The sequence below is a fragment of the Cucurbita moschata genome, unplaced genomic scaffold (genome assembly GCF_002738365.1).
Source record: "Cucurbita moschata cultivar Rifu unplaced genomic scaffold, Cmos_1.0 Cmo_Scf00003, whole genome shotgun sequence".
NCBI classification, from domain to species: domain Eukaryota; kingdom Viridiplantae; phylum Streptophyta; class Magnoliopsida; order Cucurbitales; family Cucurbitaceae; genus Cucurbita; species Cucurbita moschata.
Window position 1 is genome coordinate 2,956,439 of NW_019268519.1, and position 16,307 is coordinate 2,972,745.

At 39.5% G+C, this 16,307-nt stretch overlaps 4 protein-coding genes across 8 annotated transcripts; all 4 read left to right on the plus strand.

Moving 5' to 3' along the window:
- The first annotated feature begins 688 nt into the window (after positions 1-688).
- On the plus strand, positions 689-3,532 carry LOC111440893 (proline-rich receptor-like protein kinase PERK1). Its single transcript, XM_023077720.1, has 7 exons — positions 689-1,450; positions 1,543-2,067; positions 2,139-2,225; positions 2,320-2,390; positions 2,472-2,548; positions 2,628-2,775; positions 2,870-3,532. Exons 1-7 carry the CDS (start codon positions 955-957, stop codon positions 3,323-3,325), a joined length of 1,860 nt encoding a protein of 619 aa, XP_022933488.1. The 5' UTR covers positions 689-954; the 3' UTR covers positions 3,326-3,532.
- Positions 3,533-4,160: 628 nt separating this feature from the next.
- LOC111441079 lies at positions 4,161-9,400 on the plus strand. 5 transcript variants are annotated; one of them, XM_023077994.1, is made up of 11 exons: positions 4,161-4,510; positions 4,764-4,958; positions 5,065-5,149; positions 5,304-5,379; positions 5,601-5,777; positions 5,874-5,976; positions 6,498-6,607; positions 6,772-6,861; positions 6,951-7,031; positions 7,906-8,727; positions 9,068-9,400. In XM_023077994.1, exons 1-11 carry the CDS (start codon positions 4,261-4,263, stop codon positions 9,158-9,160), a joined length of 2,082 nt encoding a protein of 693 aa, XP_022933762.1. In that variant the 5' UTR covers positions 4,161-4,260; the 3' UTR covers positions 9,161-9,400. The 5 variants fall into 5 exon arrangements, with proteins under 5 accessions (XP_022933762.1, XP_022933764.1, XP_022933767.1 ...); XM_023077996.1 differs by having other exon boundaries at positions 4,169-4,958; positions 9,068-9,202; XM_023077999.1 differs by lacking the exons at positions 4,161-4,510; positions 4,764-4,958 and having other exon boundaries at positions 5,633-5,777; positions 9,068-9,202.
- A 363-nt stretch (positions 9,401-9,763) lies between these two features.
- Positions 9,764-13,074, plus strand: LOC111441080 (pentatricopeptide repeat-containing protein At5g21222-like). The gene is made up of 4 exons (XM_023078000.1): positions 9,764-9,963; positions 10,263-10,499; positions 10,941-11,849; positions 12,002-13,074. The coding sequence occupies exons 2-4, from the start codon at positions 10,437-10,439 to the stop codon at positions 12,818-12,820; spliced, it is 1,791 nt and encodes a 596-aa protein (XP_022933768.1). The 5' UTR covers positions 9,764-9,963; positions 10,263-10,436; the 3' UTR covers positions 12,821-13,074.
- A 165-nt stretch (positions 13,075-13,239) lies between these two features.
- LOC111441081 (chloroplast processing peptidase-like) lies at positions 13,240-15,604 on the plus strand. The gene is made up of 5 exons (XM_023078001.1): positions 13,240-13,954; positions 14,176-14,313; positions 14,584-14,670; positions 14,877-14,944; positions 15,144-15,604. The coding sequence occupies exons 1-5, from the start codon at positions 13,397-13,399 to the stop codon at positions 15,310-15,312; spliced, it is 1,020 nt and encodes a 339-aa protein (XP_022933769.1). The 5' UTR covers positions 13,240-13,396; the 3' UTR covers positions 15,313-15,604.
- Positions 15,605-16,307: the final 703 nt, after the last annotated feature.

Consider the following 16,307-nt stretch of genomic DNA (forward strand, 5'->3'; position numbering starts at 1 on the left):
TCCCTTTGGACCCAAGCCCATCCCGGGAATGTCGTCCACGTGTACAGATGTCGAATAGGGAGCAAATTCCAAATTTCGCCTTCCGACATGTCGAGGTGGTTGAACGATGTTTAATACAATTTCCTGTATTACTAATAAAATTTATCTCTATCACAGACACTTCACATGCATTGTGTATAATTAATGCACGAATTTATATGGTTCAGAAATTATTAGTTAATATTTCCAAAATTGAGGGTAGTTTAGTCATTTCATATAATACAATTGTTCGATGAAAAAAAAAAGGAAAAGAAAAAAGTGTAGGGTTTATGCAGGCACATGCATATTTAATTACATAAAATAATATTAAATTATCCTTGATCACCTTTCCAATTTTAATTATGATCAAGAGAATAAAATTAAAAAAAAAAAAAAAAAAAAACAGTTGTATTGATGGTGATTTTAATTTGCCACTATTTCTCAAGATTTTCAAAATTAAAATCCGAACTTATAAAAATTAGAGGAAAAGTATTAAAAAAGTTAAGATTCCGAGAATTGACTGAGGTATTAAAAAGTCAATGGTTGACAGCTGGACAGAACCCAAATTCGACCAATTACGACATCCCAGTTGCGGACTGCAGTTCCGTTGGAAAATAAATAAGGAATTAATAATCCAATGAGAAAGGAAAGGAGAATTGAGCGGAGAAACTGGCGGCCTTATTATTATTATTTTTTATATTTTTGTGTTGACGTCGACAGCTCACACATTGCAGATTATGTGCAAAGCAATTATACATCATCTATTGGTAATTTGTTTGGTATACTGCAAATTCCGCCATTGTTATCTTCTTCTTCTTCCAGTTGCAGAGCAGGGATTTTTAATCTTCTTGAAAAGAGTGTTTTTCCTTACATAACCCAGACCCATTTCATTGTTTTCGATTTCTGCTTCTCTCTGGACTGAAATTTTGGGCGAAAATGTCGTCTCCTGCTCCCATCTCGCCGCCGGGGACTAACTCGACCTCACCCCCACCACCGACCACGGATGCACCACCTCCAGCATCTCCATCTCTCTCACCGCCTCCGCCTGCTTCATCGCCGCCGCCTCCGAACAGTACCACTCCATCTCCGCCTACTTCTTCTCCTTCCCCGCCGGACGTGCCTTCGAGCTCTCCCCCGCCGCCGCCTACCGACTCGACGGCTCCACCGCAACTTCCGAGTCCGACGCCGCCATCCAATTCTAGTACACCTGTGAATCCCGGAGGAAATCAGGCTCCGCCGTCGGAAACGGCGCCATCTCCCTCATCATCGTCGGGAGTTTCGGCGGGACTTGTGTCTGGGGTTGTCGTTGGAGTGTTAGTGGTGGTTGTAGCGTTGATTGCTATGTGGTTTTATTTAAGAAAGAAGAGGAGACGCGACGAGGAGGCGTACTACCGGCCACCGCATCCGCCTGCGCCACCGGCGGCGTTTAAAGGTGAGAACCCTCAACCCACACAAATTTCTCAACTAATCCCTAAATTAATTGTCGAATTTGACATCAAGTTTTATGAAACAAATGAATTTCAGACGGCCAATACGGTCCCCAACAGCACCATTGGCAATCACATCCGCCGCCGCCAGGGGATCATATCGCGGGGACAGTACCAAAGCCGTCTCCTCCGCCAGCATCACGGCCACCGCCGTCACCCCCGATTATAAACAGTAGCGGAGGGTCTGGATCTAATTATTCAGGGTCTGAAAATTCGTTGGCTCCAGCTCCATCTTCTGTTCCCTTGGGGTTCTCACAGAGCAGTTTCACTTACGAAGAATTAGCAATGGCGACAGATGGGTTTTCAGAAGCCAATCTCCTCGGACAAGGTGGGTTTGGTTATGTGCATAAAGGAGTTCTTCCTAACGGAAAGGAAGTGGCAGTGAAACAACTTAAAGCTGGAAGCGGACAAGGAGAGCGTGAATTCCAAGCAGAAGTTGAAATTATCAGCCGAGTTCATCATAGGCATCTTGTTTCTTTGGTCGGATATTGCATCACTGGCTCCCAAAGATTGCTGGTTTATGAATTCGTTCCCAACAACACATTGGAGTTTCACTTGCACGGTCTGTAATAAACCTCAATCCAATCCACCCTCTTGCTATCACTTCATGATCTTGACGCTCTTAACTTTCAGGGAAAGGACGACCTACCATGGATTGGCCAACCAGGCTCAAAATCGCTTTGGGATCTGCCAAGGGATTGGCCTACCTTCATGAGGACTGTAAGTATATATAGTGTTCGTGACCAGATCTCTTCTGGGTTTCTTCAATTTACACGTATTCAGCCTTATCATTTACTTCTGATGCAATGCTCAGGCAATCCTAAGATCATTCATCGTGACATCAAAGCAGCAAACATACTTTTAGATCTCAAATTCGAAGCAAAGGTAATAATGGGAGCTTTCTAATTCTTGAGTTTGAATCTATGAAGAGACTCAAATGGGGTTGTTCCTGATATTTTTTTCCAGGTTGCAGATTTTGGGCTTGCCAAGTTGTCTTCTGATGTTAATACCCATGTTTCAACTCGAGTCATGGGCACTTTCGGGTATGTTAATACCCTTTGGAACCATTTCTTGACAAATTCATATTTCTGAACTCATGAATTTGATATCATGCTATGCCAGATATCTTGCTCCTGAATACGCTTCAAGTGGGAAACTAACTGAGAAATCAGACGTGTTCTCCTATGGAGTAATGCTTCTGGAGTTGATTACTGGACGCAGACCTGTTGATCCAACTCAATCATTCATGGACGATGGATTGCTCGATTGGGTAAGCCCATTAGCGAATTCTGTTCAAATTCAGCATCTCTGCAAACCCAATTCAGACGTTGAAAAACTAAATCAACCCATCTTGTCAATTTCAGGCAAGGCCATTACTACTTCGGGCAACAGAAAATGGAAACTACGACGGTTTGGTAGATCCAAAGCTGCGAGATAACCACGACCACAACGAGATGGCGCGCATGGTTGCTTGCGCTGCGGCCTGTGTGCGTCATTCGGCGAGGCGTCGACCACGGATGAGTCAAGTGGTTCATGCTCTTGAAGGAGAAGCCTCGCTTTCTGATCTGAACGAAGGAATCCGACCTGGACATAGCACTGTGTACAGTTCTTATGGAAGCTCCGACTACGACACGGCTCAGTACAACGAGGATCTGAAGAAGTTCAGGAAGATGGCGTTGGCGAGCCAGGAGTATGGCAGCGAGTATAGCGAGCCGACGAGTGAGTATGGGCTGTACCCATCTGGGTCGAGTGGCGATGGGCAAACAACGAGGGAAATGGAGACGAGAACGATGAAGAAAGAAAGTGGAGGATTGATTTAGTGGAAGCTCGTGATGATGGTGAAGCAAAGATGCTTCATTTCTGTAATGTGTACAAACTACAACTCTTTTTTCTGTGTTTGTTTTGGATTATAGGGATATTCTTTCATCTGTAGTTTGGTTCGTAAAATGGAAGAGCGTTCGGATCAGAGATTGGATTATAATTTGTCTACAGATAAACAAGTTATGAGATGGACTTCGATTCTTTTATTTGTTGTTTGGGCGATTGTATAGCCAATAGCAATTAGTAACCATATGGATCATTTAGTGCACTAATATTTGCAGCTCCAGTAGCTGCAATCCACCAGCTTCTTGTGTCATCGTCAAAGAACACACAAATGTTGCACCCAATTTGTCTACAAAATCGAACACCTTCTTTGATCTCACGTCGATTGGGGAGGGGTTCTATAAAGTGGGGAAACCTTTCGAGGCTGACAATGATATGTAACGAGCCAAAATTAATAATATCTATTAGCCGTGGGCTTGAGTTATAATAATGAGCTGGAGTTAAAACAAATAATACTAGAGCTAGTCAGTGATACTGGCCCTAACATAGGGTGGATTCGATTGTAAGATCCCATATTCGTTAGAGAGTCAAACCTAGAAATGAACGGTGAGGCTAGTTAGTGACACTGGCTCTAACATAGGGTGGATTCAATTGTAAGATCCCATATTCTTTAGAGAGTCAAACCCAGAAATGAACGGTGAGATATGTGGAAATATTGTGAAAATATAATTTAGAGAAATAAAATTTTATTAATTTAGCTTTTAAAATATAATTAAAAAGAAAAAAAACAAGATTTATATAGTTAAAGTGTGGGTCCTTGAAATATTTTTAATTTGGGCAGATAAACCCGCCGTGGGGAGGTAGTTCCCTCTAAATCCAGCTCCTGACGAGGGGCGACACGACAGAGAGTATACTGGGAGAGTTGCAAGCCATGGCGCGAAGCCTAATCCCGAGGGCGCAATCGGGAACAAGCCACTCGTTCTTCGTCTTATCTTCCAAATCTAAATTTTCATCGCCAAGATTCCAATTCTCCTTCATGCTACCACGTCTTCGTCTTCTTCCTCTGTCTCGCTGTTTCTGCAGGTATTCTTCTTTGCAAGAACCAATCGACATGTGCAAGTACAGGGAAGCTTTCTCCAAGCGTATGGATATGGCTGGACTCAAACCGCACCACCGTATAGGTCAGGTTTTTGTTCGAGATTTATGCAGGAAGGAAGAGTTGTTTGTAGCTTATTTCTAGCATTTTGTTTGACGAACTGGTGTGGTTATTTCATTTTCCCCTCATGCATTTTGTTTTACTTAAAGTTGAAACAGCACTAGGTTTTCTTTGAAAGTAACCAAGAATTGAAGTGGCAAATAATAATACTGGCTTCCAATTTTAAACTGAAAACCCGAACTTCCGGCATTAGCGTTCATTATCTGATTCAATTTCAGCTCTGGGAGTAAGTGGAGGGCCCGATAGCATGGCTCTTTGTGTTCTTATGGCGGGTTGGAAAATGGATAGCCTGAATGCCACTGGTAAGAGTAGCACGTTTATCGATGGGCTCCTGGCAATAGTCGTGGATCACGGGCTTCGTGCTGAGAGCAGAGACGAGGCAAATGTTGTGCGGAATCGAGTTACTCAAATGGGTACGACAACTCTGCACGTGTACTATTTGTCAACTTTTCTTCATTATGATAAATTAGTTCAATCCAAGTTTCTGATATATGTTCAGTTCGTATATTACTTGTGTAGGCATCAGATGCGAGATTGCGTCTTGTGATTGGTTAGATGGTAAACCAAAGCAGGGCCATTTGCAAGAAGCAGCTCGTGATATGAGGTAGTTTGCCGTTCTTCAAAATATGCTAAATTTCTGTTGTGAAGATTGTTGTTCTCGGCTTTGCTTTTAGTATGAGCTAACTTATACTGATAGCTTGCTGCCATAATGATTCACTAATTTGTGATTTTAATGAATGAATTTGCTTTAAGTTCAGATATCAAATGTTGCAGAAAGTTTGTGTCCAACACAAAATTGGAGTGATACTTGTTGCACATCATGCTGATGACCAGGTTAAATCCTCTTATCAAGCATGCTGCGTGCATTTTCAACTGAAGCTCTTGCCTTATTAGTTGACAAAAAGTGTCCCATTCCCCCAATCTTAGAATTTGCATGTTTCCTATAGCTTGTACCGTAACTTTATTCTTTAGGATTGTTATAAACTGAATTAGTTGGTATGCTGCAAGCTTGTTACAGATGCTAGAAATATAGTGATTGCTGAGACACAATGCAGGCTGAGTTATTCATTCTGAGGTTATCTCGCAGTAGTGGCGTGCTTGGACTTGCTGGCATGCCTTTCACTTCTCAGATTTTCTCCCCGCATCGATATTCCTACAGTGAAGTTTCAAAGAATTATGGCATTCTTCTCGTGAGACCACTAATGGATTTCTCTAAAGATGACTTGTACAAGGTTAAAAGTTCAAATCACATAAAAGTATCTATGAAGAGCACACTTTCATTCATTTGGCTAAGACTATTCATGTTAACATTACTCCGCACTTTGCAGATATGTCAAGGTGCTAATCAAGATTGGGTTGAAGATCCAACAAATCGAAGTTCCTTGTTTGCTCGAAATAGAATTCGGATATCATTAGGAGATATGTCATCATGTGAGTAGCTCGAGAGCTAATATCTATGAGGTGCTTTTTGTTGTCACTATTTATATTATTATTCAAGTAAGGAATGACTTCATTAACACTTGTACTAGAAGGAAAGAAAAAATATTCTCCTAAGCGAGAGCAAAAGGAGTTTTAAAAAAGAAGATTTAGGTTAACTCCATCTAGATGTAAAAAAGTATCACTAGGATTTTCGTTTTTCATTTTTCAACCTATCTAGAAACTGGCATAATCTCTATCCTAGACAATGCCCGAACAACAGTGTCAGCATAATGAGTCCATAAAGACCTTTGTTTTCATAGAAACCGTGGCCCATTAAAAGTCTTGAATATTTAAAGGAGTTTACAAACTGAGATAAACAGCTGAGAGAAAAACCACTGATTTCGTTGGTGCCTTGGCGGGTTTGTTAAGGTTATAATATAATAGTCAAGGATTGTTTTGTTTCCTATAGATGGTTTCCTCAATGATTATTTATGAGATTCATGATTTCATCTCAGCATTTTTTTGGGTTTCAGGTACTCTCAAGTCTGAGCTACATGCCATTATTTCCGCCTGTAGGAAAACACGCTTATTTGTTGATCACGCTTGTTTAAGCCTGGCAAATTTGACTTTGACGATAACAGAGGTGGGTGTGTTCTTTACGTCTGCGTGTATTCTGATCTTACAGTTCAACATTAATTTTTAGGAATTTCATTCTGTTTTCCTTTCAACAGTTCTCTCTCTGTACCCTCCATTTGTTTAATATTATTATGTTTTGATGGATGGGGGTTTGGATGATGCTTCTTGTAGCTGGGATATGCCATTATTAATTTGGAGATTCTCAATCGATTGAAAATTCAAGATATTTGCTTGTCGAAGTTCTTGTCCTTAGTTTTACAGGTAAAATGTTAAATATTTTATTGAGAACCTTCATTTTTATTTTGGAGCAATTGACCAATTAGCATTATTGGTTCATCTAAAATTGTCAGTTCATCTCTCAAAGGCACAGACCTGTTAGAGGTAGCACTGCAAAGCTGGTTTTAGACTACATTCGAACAGTTCCTTGCAGGGTAATACAAATCAATATCTATTTCTAGATATTTGTCCTTGCTGTATTTGTACATGGCTAAATATATTTGAAATTGTTTATTATTAGTGAATTAGGCATAATTTACATGTCATCATGTGCATCTGTCAGAGGCTTGATGGAAAAGGAATGTCATAATGGTGGTTGATTTTACCTGTCGTATGAAAGAACCTCTTTTCCCCCCTTTTTACATATTTGATTTTACTAGTGTTCTTATTCCAATATGCTTGAAATATACCTCGTCATTGCATCTATATCACTTTTTATTTATTTATTTTTTTTAATTTTTGTAATCAAATTTCATGATCTTGTAAATGAATGTTTTTTGGCATACCATCGGGCTTCAGCTTTGTCAAACTCTTGCCTTGTGTACTTTTATGGAGTTAAGAAATCTAAATGTTTCTTGGGATTGTGTGTTGAAGCGAACTATTTGTGTAAAATGATAACTTCATAGCACGAGTACATCTACCAAAGTTTCAGCCTTGTTTGTCGAGGAGAACACTACATGAACTTCGTAGATTTTTAAAATTTAAAGAATTAAAATAGACATCAACCTGAAGGGCCGGCCCAGTAATCAGTCTTTTTCCTTGTGTACTTTTTGGCTACATCAAGTATTCTTATTTAATACCATACTCATGAAGTTCAGTTAATTGAGTATTAAGCATGATCTGTGTAGTTCTATTGCACATTTATTTACAAATGCAAGGGGGTTGGCCTGTTGTATATCATTATGCATCAACAACCTTTTTCTCCAATTTTCATTAATTTTCAAGGGGTACTTTGTTTAATTCTGTTTTTGTAATTAATCGATTTCGTCTATTCCTTGGATTCTTATTCATTATCAAAAACCCATGCAGACCTCACTGACAGCAGCTGGGTGCTACATTTGTCCAGCTCCTGGATCCAAGGGCACCAGGTGCATAGTTTCTTGTTCCGTGGATTGCCCCTTGCCTTCCGCAGTAGAAGTTTTCCATGTCCCTTCTTATAAAGAAGAGAGGCACGATATTTCTGGTGGATTAGAACAAATCATTAATGATGGGAAATCGTATTTAGAACACTTCATTCCTAAAGCTTCAGATGTGCATTTCTTGGATACAACACCTGAATCTGTTCTAGATGAAGCAAAAAGGTTAAACATCCTCGGTGAATCAACCTATAGGATCATTGTATCACTGCAGATGCAAGAAACCAAACTCTTCAAAGCAGAACCAAAAGTCACTCCTGGTTATGGATCGAAGCATGGTTCACACTCTGTAAGTACTTTATCCAGTGGACTGCTTAAGTCGGGGCAGATATGTAACTATATGAACAGGTTCTTTATCACATGGAAAGTAAAGGATGAAAATGAAGATAACTCTATTTCTGATGCGGCTAGTTGCAACACAATTTGCAAGTCCTGTGCGTTAGGCTGTGATATGGAATTAGAGGTGCGGCACATGACCGAATCCGATTGGCTTTATCTATCCAAGTTTTCTGAGTGCACGGTGGAGAATTTTCATGATCAAAGAGACACTTCTGCCAGTTCGAAGGAGCAGACCATGGAGAATGCGAGTAGATGTTTGAAGTATGCCAGCTCGTCGGCTAGAAAAGCATTAGTGCTGTTGAAATTGATTCCAGTTGCTGCAAGAAAAGGCCTTCCTGTACTGGTCAATCAAAAAGGGCTGCTTCTAAGTATTCCAGTACGTATACATTTTACAACTACATGATAAACTGCAAACTACATGTTCAAAGGGATTGGATCCCTCCAATTCAATAGAATTGGAAAAGATCCAGTCCTTGACTTGTGCCTTAGAACAATTTAGACTGCCTAATTCATATATCATCAATTGTTCTGAAAAGTAGAACTAGAGAGAGATTAGAGGAATTGCATAAATTTGAGCGATCATATTAAAGAAGAAACACCATTACCATGTTCCAAGTTCCTAACGTACACATTCTGAACTATATAATTGGTAGTTTTACCAACACATGCATATCTATCATTCTGATATCCTTCCCTTTGTCTGGTGGTTCTTTCAGAGCATCAAGTTCAGCCATTGTCCATGGTTGATGGCATCTGCGGAGTTCAAACCACGGGTACCATTCGGTGGAGGTCAAAGTTCATTCATGTAGTAGATGCCTGTTTCTGCACACAAGCTCGACCATTCCACGAACGAATGGCCAAAGCTTGCATAGCATTCGCATTGAAAAAGGGAAACTGTAACTCATGCGATGCTGTAACTAGTGGTTGAATACTAAGGGCATATTTGATATTGTCTTCTGTTTAACGGTCTTGAATTAAGTGTTCTAATTTTTCAGTTTGTTTTTTAAAATTGAAAATCAGGATATGTAGTAATAATTATGCTCGCTAAACTAACATTTCAAGAATTATAGTTTAACAAATAAGAGCTCAGCAATAAAATTCAATGAAATTTCTCATCCATTTAAAATTGAAAATCCAAATAATTAAGAGCCATCAATAAAATAAGGGGGAAAAAACCCCAAAATTGTATGTACCAAAAAGTTCAAGCATAACATAAAATATTAAAAAAAAAAAGATTTCATTTAAAAGAAAATTACTAAAATGGTCATCCCCATCATTTTTTTTCTTTCAAATTAAATAACAAACAAATAAATAAAAGATTCTTGTGTATAAATGCTACCGTGGCCACCCCTACTTCCTATCATCCATTCGACTCTAATTTAATTTAATTTTTTTGACAGCCTCAAAAAAGCGTCCGGAAATCCGAAAATGATAAAATTTGTGGATAAGAATCTCTAATGGATTTCACAACACAAACTTTGGCCACTAGAAAACAACACTGCCTCGTCTACATGGAGCGGCTGCTCCTGGTGCTTGCCTTTCATGCAACTTCCATCCATGCAAATGCACCACCGTCGTCCGCTCCTCCTTCTGCAGCTGCACATCTGAAGAGGTACATCCTCCTCTTCTTTAGCTCCTTAATTGAACCAATTCAATTATGACCCACTTCCCAGAACCTAGACGGGTGTGTTCTGAATTTACTTCCTGGTGTTTTTGGTCATCAATTTGATTGAACTGGACACAGATTCTCTGTTGGGGGGTTTTGAATTTAACTTTTGAATGCGTGTTTTTAGAAGAATTTGAACTGAACTGGATTTTGATTTTAATTGTCGTTTGGATATAAACAAATCCCATTTGGGATTCGGTTGCTTTGCACTTGGTTCTTGATTTTCTTTGGTGTTTTGTCTGTAGAATTCATATTGGACGTGCTTCTTCTCCAGTCATCTTCACATATTCAGAGGCAGTGAAAGACAATGTTGTAATATGTTGGGATTTGGTGGGTATTGATTTTCTTTGAGGCTAGTTTGACGAGTAGGATCGAGAAGAACTCGGAGAGTCTAATCCAGCAAAAACTTGAGAGTTTTCATGGGTGTTCATAAAGAGGGAACGATAGCAAGCAAAAATCTTTCTCAAGCATCACCAAGAATGGTATTGTGGCAGACACTTGAATTGTTGTGATGTTTTATTGGCTATAAGTATGACTAACTGTCAATGATTGAACAAATTGTTGTGCATTTCATTGTCTTGATCGTATAATCATCATGTTCACTGCCTTAGCATCTGCTTGGTTGGCTATGCATGCTAAATCAGATGCTTCTTTTAGTAAACTTGGTCCTTCCATCTGATTTACACAACAAATTGCTAGATTATCTGAACATTGTGTCTAGAGAACACTTCAGAAAATGCATTTCAAAGGGCTCTCTGGAAATGTACTGAATGGATGTTTTCCTCATATTTCACTCAATAGTGCTCTTTATTAAGCACATCTGTAGTCATCCTTGGAGACTTGGACCTTATGTTTACTATATTATGAACACAGGATCATAGTATCCTTTAGTTTGTTGAAATTTTTACTTATGAACTTTGCAGGAATCATATCTCCACAAGAACCAAGTAAAGTTGGTTTCAACTCCAGTTGATTCGCAAATTCAATCCCATTGTCTTCTCTGTTTGGGTAACAAAAGTTGCCGAATAGTACGTTCAAGAACGAAGCTAATGAACATCTTGGTTGAAAAGGGGAAACCTCAAGAAGCTCAATTCATTTTCGATAGTTTAGTTGAACAAGGACACAGGCCAACTACTGTGACATACACAGCTCTTGTAGCTGCTTTGACTCGGCAGAAGCATTTCAAGGCCATTTCCAGACTTCTTTCGGAAATCGAAAAAAATGGCATTAAACCTGATTCCATACTCTTCAATGCCATAATCAATGCCTTTTCTGAATCTGGCAATTTAGAAGAGGCCATGGAAACTTTTCAGAAAATGAAGGAAAGTGGATGTAAGCCAACAACTAGCACTTTTAATACACTCATCAAAGGCTACGGACTTGCTCATAAACCCGAAGAATCTATGAAGTTATTAGAGTTGATGATGAGGACAACGAATCTGAAACCCAATAACCGGACTTATAATATCCTTGTTGGAGCTTGGTGTAAGAAGAACAATATAAAGGAGGCATGGAATGTAGTGCAGAAGATGATCGCATCTGGAGTTCAACCTGATGTTGTCACATATAATACACTGGCAAAGGCATATGCTCAGGATGGGAAGACTAGCGAGGCAGAAAGTATAATAGAGGAGATGCATCACAACAAGGTAAATCCCAACGAGAGAACGTGTGGAATAATTGTAAGTGGTTATTGCGAACAGGGGAACTTGGTCGAGGCTCTGAGGGTCGTGTATCGAATGAAGGATCTCAGTATACGCCCAAACCTTGTTATTTTCAACTCTCTTATCAAGGGGTTCCTAGATATCGAGGACTCAGATGGAGTTGATGAGGTACAATATTTTTCATCTTTTCATTGTTCATTTTTCGCATCTATTTCGTGTGATTGCCAAATTCCCACCGTGTTGGCAAACAATCTTTCTTCATTATTATTTCTTCTGAAGTGTTGATTGATCACATGGATAATGAATATAAATTTGAGCAGGCATTGACAATGATGGAAGACTTTGGGATAAAACCAGATGTGATAACATTTAGCACCATTATGAATGGTTGGAGCTCAGCTGCACGTATGGACAAATGCCAAGAAATCTTTGATGACATGGTGAAATCTGGCATTGAACCTGACATCCATGCTTTCAGTATTCTTGCAAAAGGGTTTGTCCGTGCTGGCGAGCCTGCTAAGGCCGAGTCCCTGCTGAACTCCATGAGCAAATACGGGGTGAGACCGAATGTCGTGATTTTCACAACTATCATTAGTGGTTGGTGCACTGCAGGTAAAATGGAGAAGGCATGGAGGGCTTTTGAGCGTATGTGTAACATGAATGTCTCCCCCAATTTGAAAACTTTTGAGACCTTAATATGGGGCTATGGAGAAGCAAAACAGCCATGGAGAGCAGAAGACATCCTTCACATCATGGAAGAAAAGGGTGTCGTTCCTCAAGACAGCACTCTCAAGCTCGTTTCTGAAGCTTGGCGCTCAATCGGTATGGATAAAGAAGCCATCTCCGAGCGAATGGAAGGCAATGATACTCCAGAGAAGAGTTCAGATGATCTCTTCCAACCAGGAGTAGTAATCATATCCAATGGAAATGGATCTTCTTATTCCCAAACAAGAAGCAGGACACTGCCAAAAGGAATAGAAGTTCCATCTGGAAGTCCACGGAGCACCTCTACATCGATGCTCGTTTGTCGGGCACGTCGCTTTCGTCCACTGATTGTATGCAGAAACCAGAACCATACCCAGTTTTGGATATGGAGGCACCATACCACTACACCTTGCAGAATGATGTACATCCATTAGTGACGATGAGCAGACGACCAGCTGTTACATGAATCTGATTCGAAAAAGTTGATGAAGAGTGATCATGCTTGCTATCTGAAACTATAAATGGCCAAGCACTACAACTACTTGTTTATTTTTTCTTCGTTGGGATCACTTTGTGTAATTCATATAAATGATGTAAATTCATTGTTGAGGACCAAAACCCAAACTACATAACCATGTAAATTGCTATCCTGATAATATATCTTCCACTTCCTACATTGTTATTCGAATTCTCAAGAGCACAGTGAAATCTGGAGTTGATTTTGTGTATTACCTATTATGAACTCGGGTCAAGAACTTCCAAAAAACCCTTTATTGGGGTGTTAAGATAATGTAGATTTGAATCTTGTAGAGAAATTATTACTCCAAAATCTATTAGAGAAGTGTTTTTTTCTAATAAAAGTTCCAAACTTTCCAATCTTTTTATGGTGTTTAGAAAAATCAATATATTCACATCTAATCCGCTCCGTCTACGAATAAAAACATTCCCAATTGGAACCCCAACAGCCTGAATTTGAAATTCATCACAGAGGCGCAATTCTGCCACAGAGGATGCCATCTCTTCATCTCCTCTCGTCAGTATCTTCTTTTGACAACCCTTCTCTACAACGTGCGCGCCTATCGAAACCCGGTAACAGTTCTAATCCCCCAATTCATTCAAATGCCATTTCCCCAAAATTCGCACATGCCCACTTCGCCAATCGCTCTATTTCCCCTTCTGTAACTCTCAGTCAATTGCGTATTCAATCCCGAAGCAGTGGTTTTCTACCCTTTAAGCCTCCAAACGATGGAGCCCACTGGAAGAGGTGTTACTGTAGTGCTGTTAATGACTCTGACGAGAAAACTAGGTCAGTTTTGGACTCCAGTGGCGGCGGCGATGGAGGTGAAGCCGGCGATGGAAGTGATGATAATGGGAAGGTGGATAAGCAAAAGGGTTCTTCTGGGTTTCTGCCGGAATGGTTGAATTTAACTTCGGACGACGCCAAAACGGTCCTTGCAGCCATTGCAATATCTCTTGCCTTCAGGACGTTTATTGCAGAACCGAGGTACATTCCGTCGCTATCAATGTATCCTACCTTTGATGTTGGGGATCGACTTGTAGCAGAGAAGGTAGAAATCTTGTTCATTGTTCTTAATCGTATTATTCAACTGTTCTTCACGGTTATTAGAAAAAATTATACAGATTGGGATATGATATTCATAGTTAAAATTGCCTGAATCCCAAGTTCTTGGATTCAACTAAGCTTTGAAATAAAGGGATAAGATCTATGATTTCTATTCTGTGTATGAAATTTCTGGTGTTGTGGATCATGATGCTTGTTTCTTTTCAGGTCACATACTATTTCAGAAAGCCTTGTGCTAACGATATCGTGATATTTAAAAGCCCACCAGTGCTTCAGGAAGTAGGATATACAGATGAAGATGTCTTCATTAAAAGAGTTGTTGCTAAAGGAGGTGATACTGTGGAGGTCAGATTTTCTAACGAGACCTTTTTTGTTTGTATCATTATCTGATATGTGTAATGGAGCCATTGATTTAGATCATCAAGAACAGATATCTACCTGTTTTTCAATGATATTGCAGGGTTCAAAAATGTAAATAACCGAATCTATCAGAAGATCTAATTTTCTTGCACAACTTTAGTTAAAAGTTTTATGGTCGTAATCTCCAGCTTTCATTTGTGTTTTCAAGCTCAAGAAACAGCTTCACTCTTCACTTGGAACATTCACTGATTGCAGGTCCGGAAGGGCAAACTTATTGTCAATGGGGTCGAGAGAGACGAAAAGTTTATCCTTGAACCACCATCATACGACATGACTCCGGTTGTAAGTAGTTCTTTCTGTTTTCTGCTTCGGTTTCGCATCTTTCTAAGATTTTCCTACCAAAATTATGATCACACAAGAATTGAGTACAAGCTGTGATCGTTTTTGTTTTTGGTTGAATGAAAGAGAGATTGCTTTTCCTTCACTTTGTGAAATCTATATCAAGCATGGTTAAACATTACATCTCTTTCATTCCTATTTTGATGCAGCAAGTGCCAGAAAACTCGGTGTTTGTGATGGGCGACAATCGCAATAACAGCTATGATTCTCATGTGTGGTAAAGTCTTTCACTCATCACTTCACTAATACTGGGTTTAAGATGACTTTAAAAAGATGTGTATTTAAGTAAAAGACTTATGTTCAAATAAGCAACGATCTTGACAGATTCTACCATTCTAGACTTCTATGTGCTTGTCTTTGAGTTTTTTTTCTTCCTTGTGCTGATAGCTAGCTACTACATATACCAAATTGTTCAGGGGTCCACTGCCAGCCAAAAATATAATAGGAAGATCACTATTCCGCTATTGGCCTCCGAACAGGATTGGTGGAACCGTTATCGAGCCTAGCTGTGCTACTGATAAACAAGAGGGCACTCCTTCCACACCAGAGATTTCCAGCCAACAGACCACAAATTCTCAACCGTAACAGTTTCGGTCATGTTCTTGTAAGTTCAGTTGGTTGTTCTGCAAATGCCTTATAGTTCCCATTCGCTCCCCTGTAATTTTGAAGCTCTTTTTTGTTGAATGAACTGGGCATTTTGTGCAAGGCCTTATTTACTGTTGATCTTGGTTTATGCAAGTTACTAGAGATGACTCTCAGTGTTGAGAGATCTGAACTAGTGACATTGCCATTCTTTGTGAACCCAATTGAACAGTACAAGCTAGTTATGATATAGGAATATGTGCTCTTGAAATTGAAAACTAGATAAATTGCTGCAGTAGATGTGATCAATACCATACAAGGAGGAGGTCGAATGTGCAAACCTTATGCTCCATCATGTCTGCAGATAAGTGAAGGTGCCTCATATGGCTGCTCCTGATATTTTTTATACTGATTCAAACATAATTTTATGGATACAATTCAATTACTATTACAACAAATTCAATCTTGTGTTCGTAATTGTTATAAACTATAATGTTGAATGATCAATCCAAGTATAGTTTATTCGAAACAATTTTGTCTTGTCAGAAACATACAGAACATATCATTTCATTAGGCCAAATATTTGTAGCATCATTACAACTTGAACAAGTTGCGAGAGTCGATGTCCAACAACCATGTGATATGCTTTGGATGCTTCAATCTTACCAGTTACCCCACCCCATTTCCTCTTGAATGGATTCAAACACCAGCTTCATAGGAAGATTTCCATTTTTATCCAAGGCTTCAAAGGCGGGCTCCAGCCCCATACAAAGGCAGGCAACTTGTTCCCTTGAAGGTTGTTTATAGTATTTCTTGCGTTGCAAAACAAGTAAACATCCCAACATTTGGATCAATTCCGAACTCTGATTTTCGTTTACTTAGATCAGTTTTCGCATTTTGATTTCTTGACGCATTTTCTGAAGTATCCTTCCAAAGTTTGAAATTAGGGAATCGAATCTTACAGAAATATGGGGGTGCATAAAACTGACTGGGGAGGA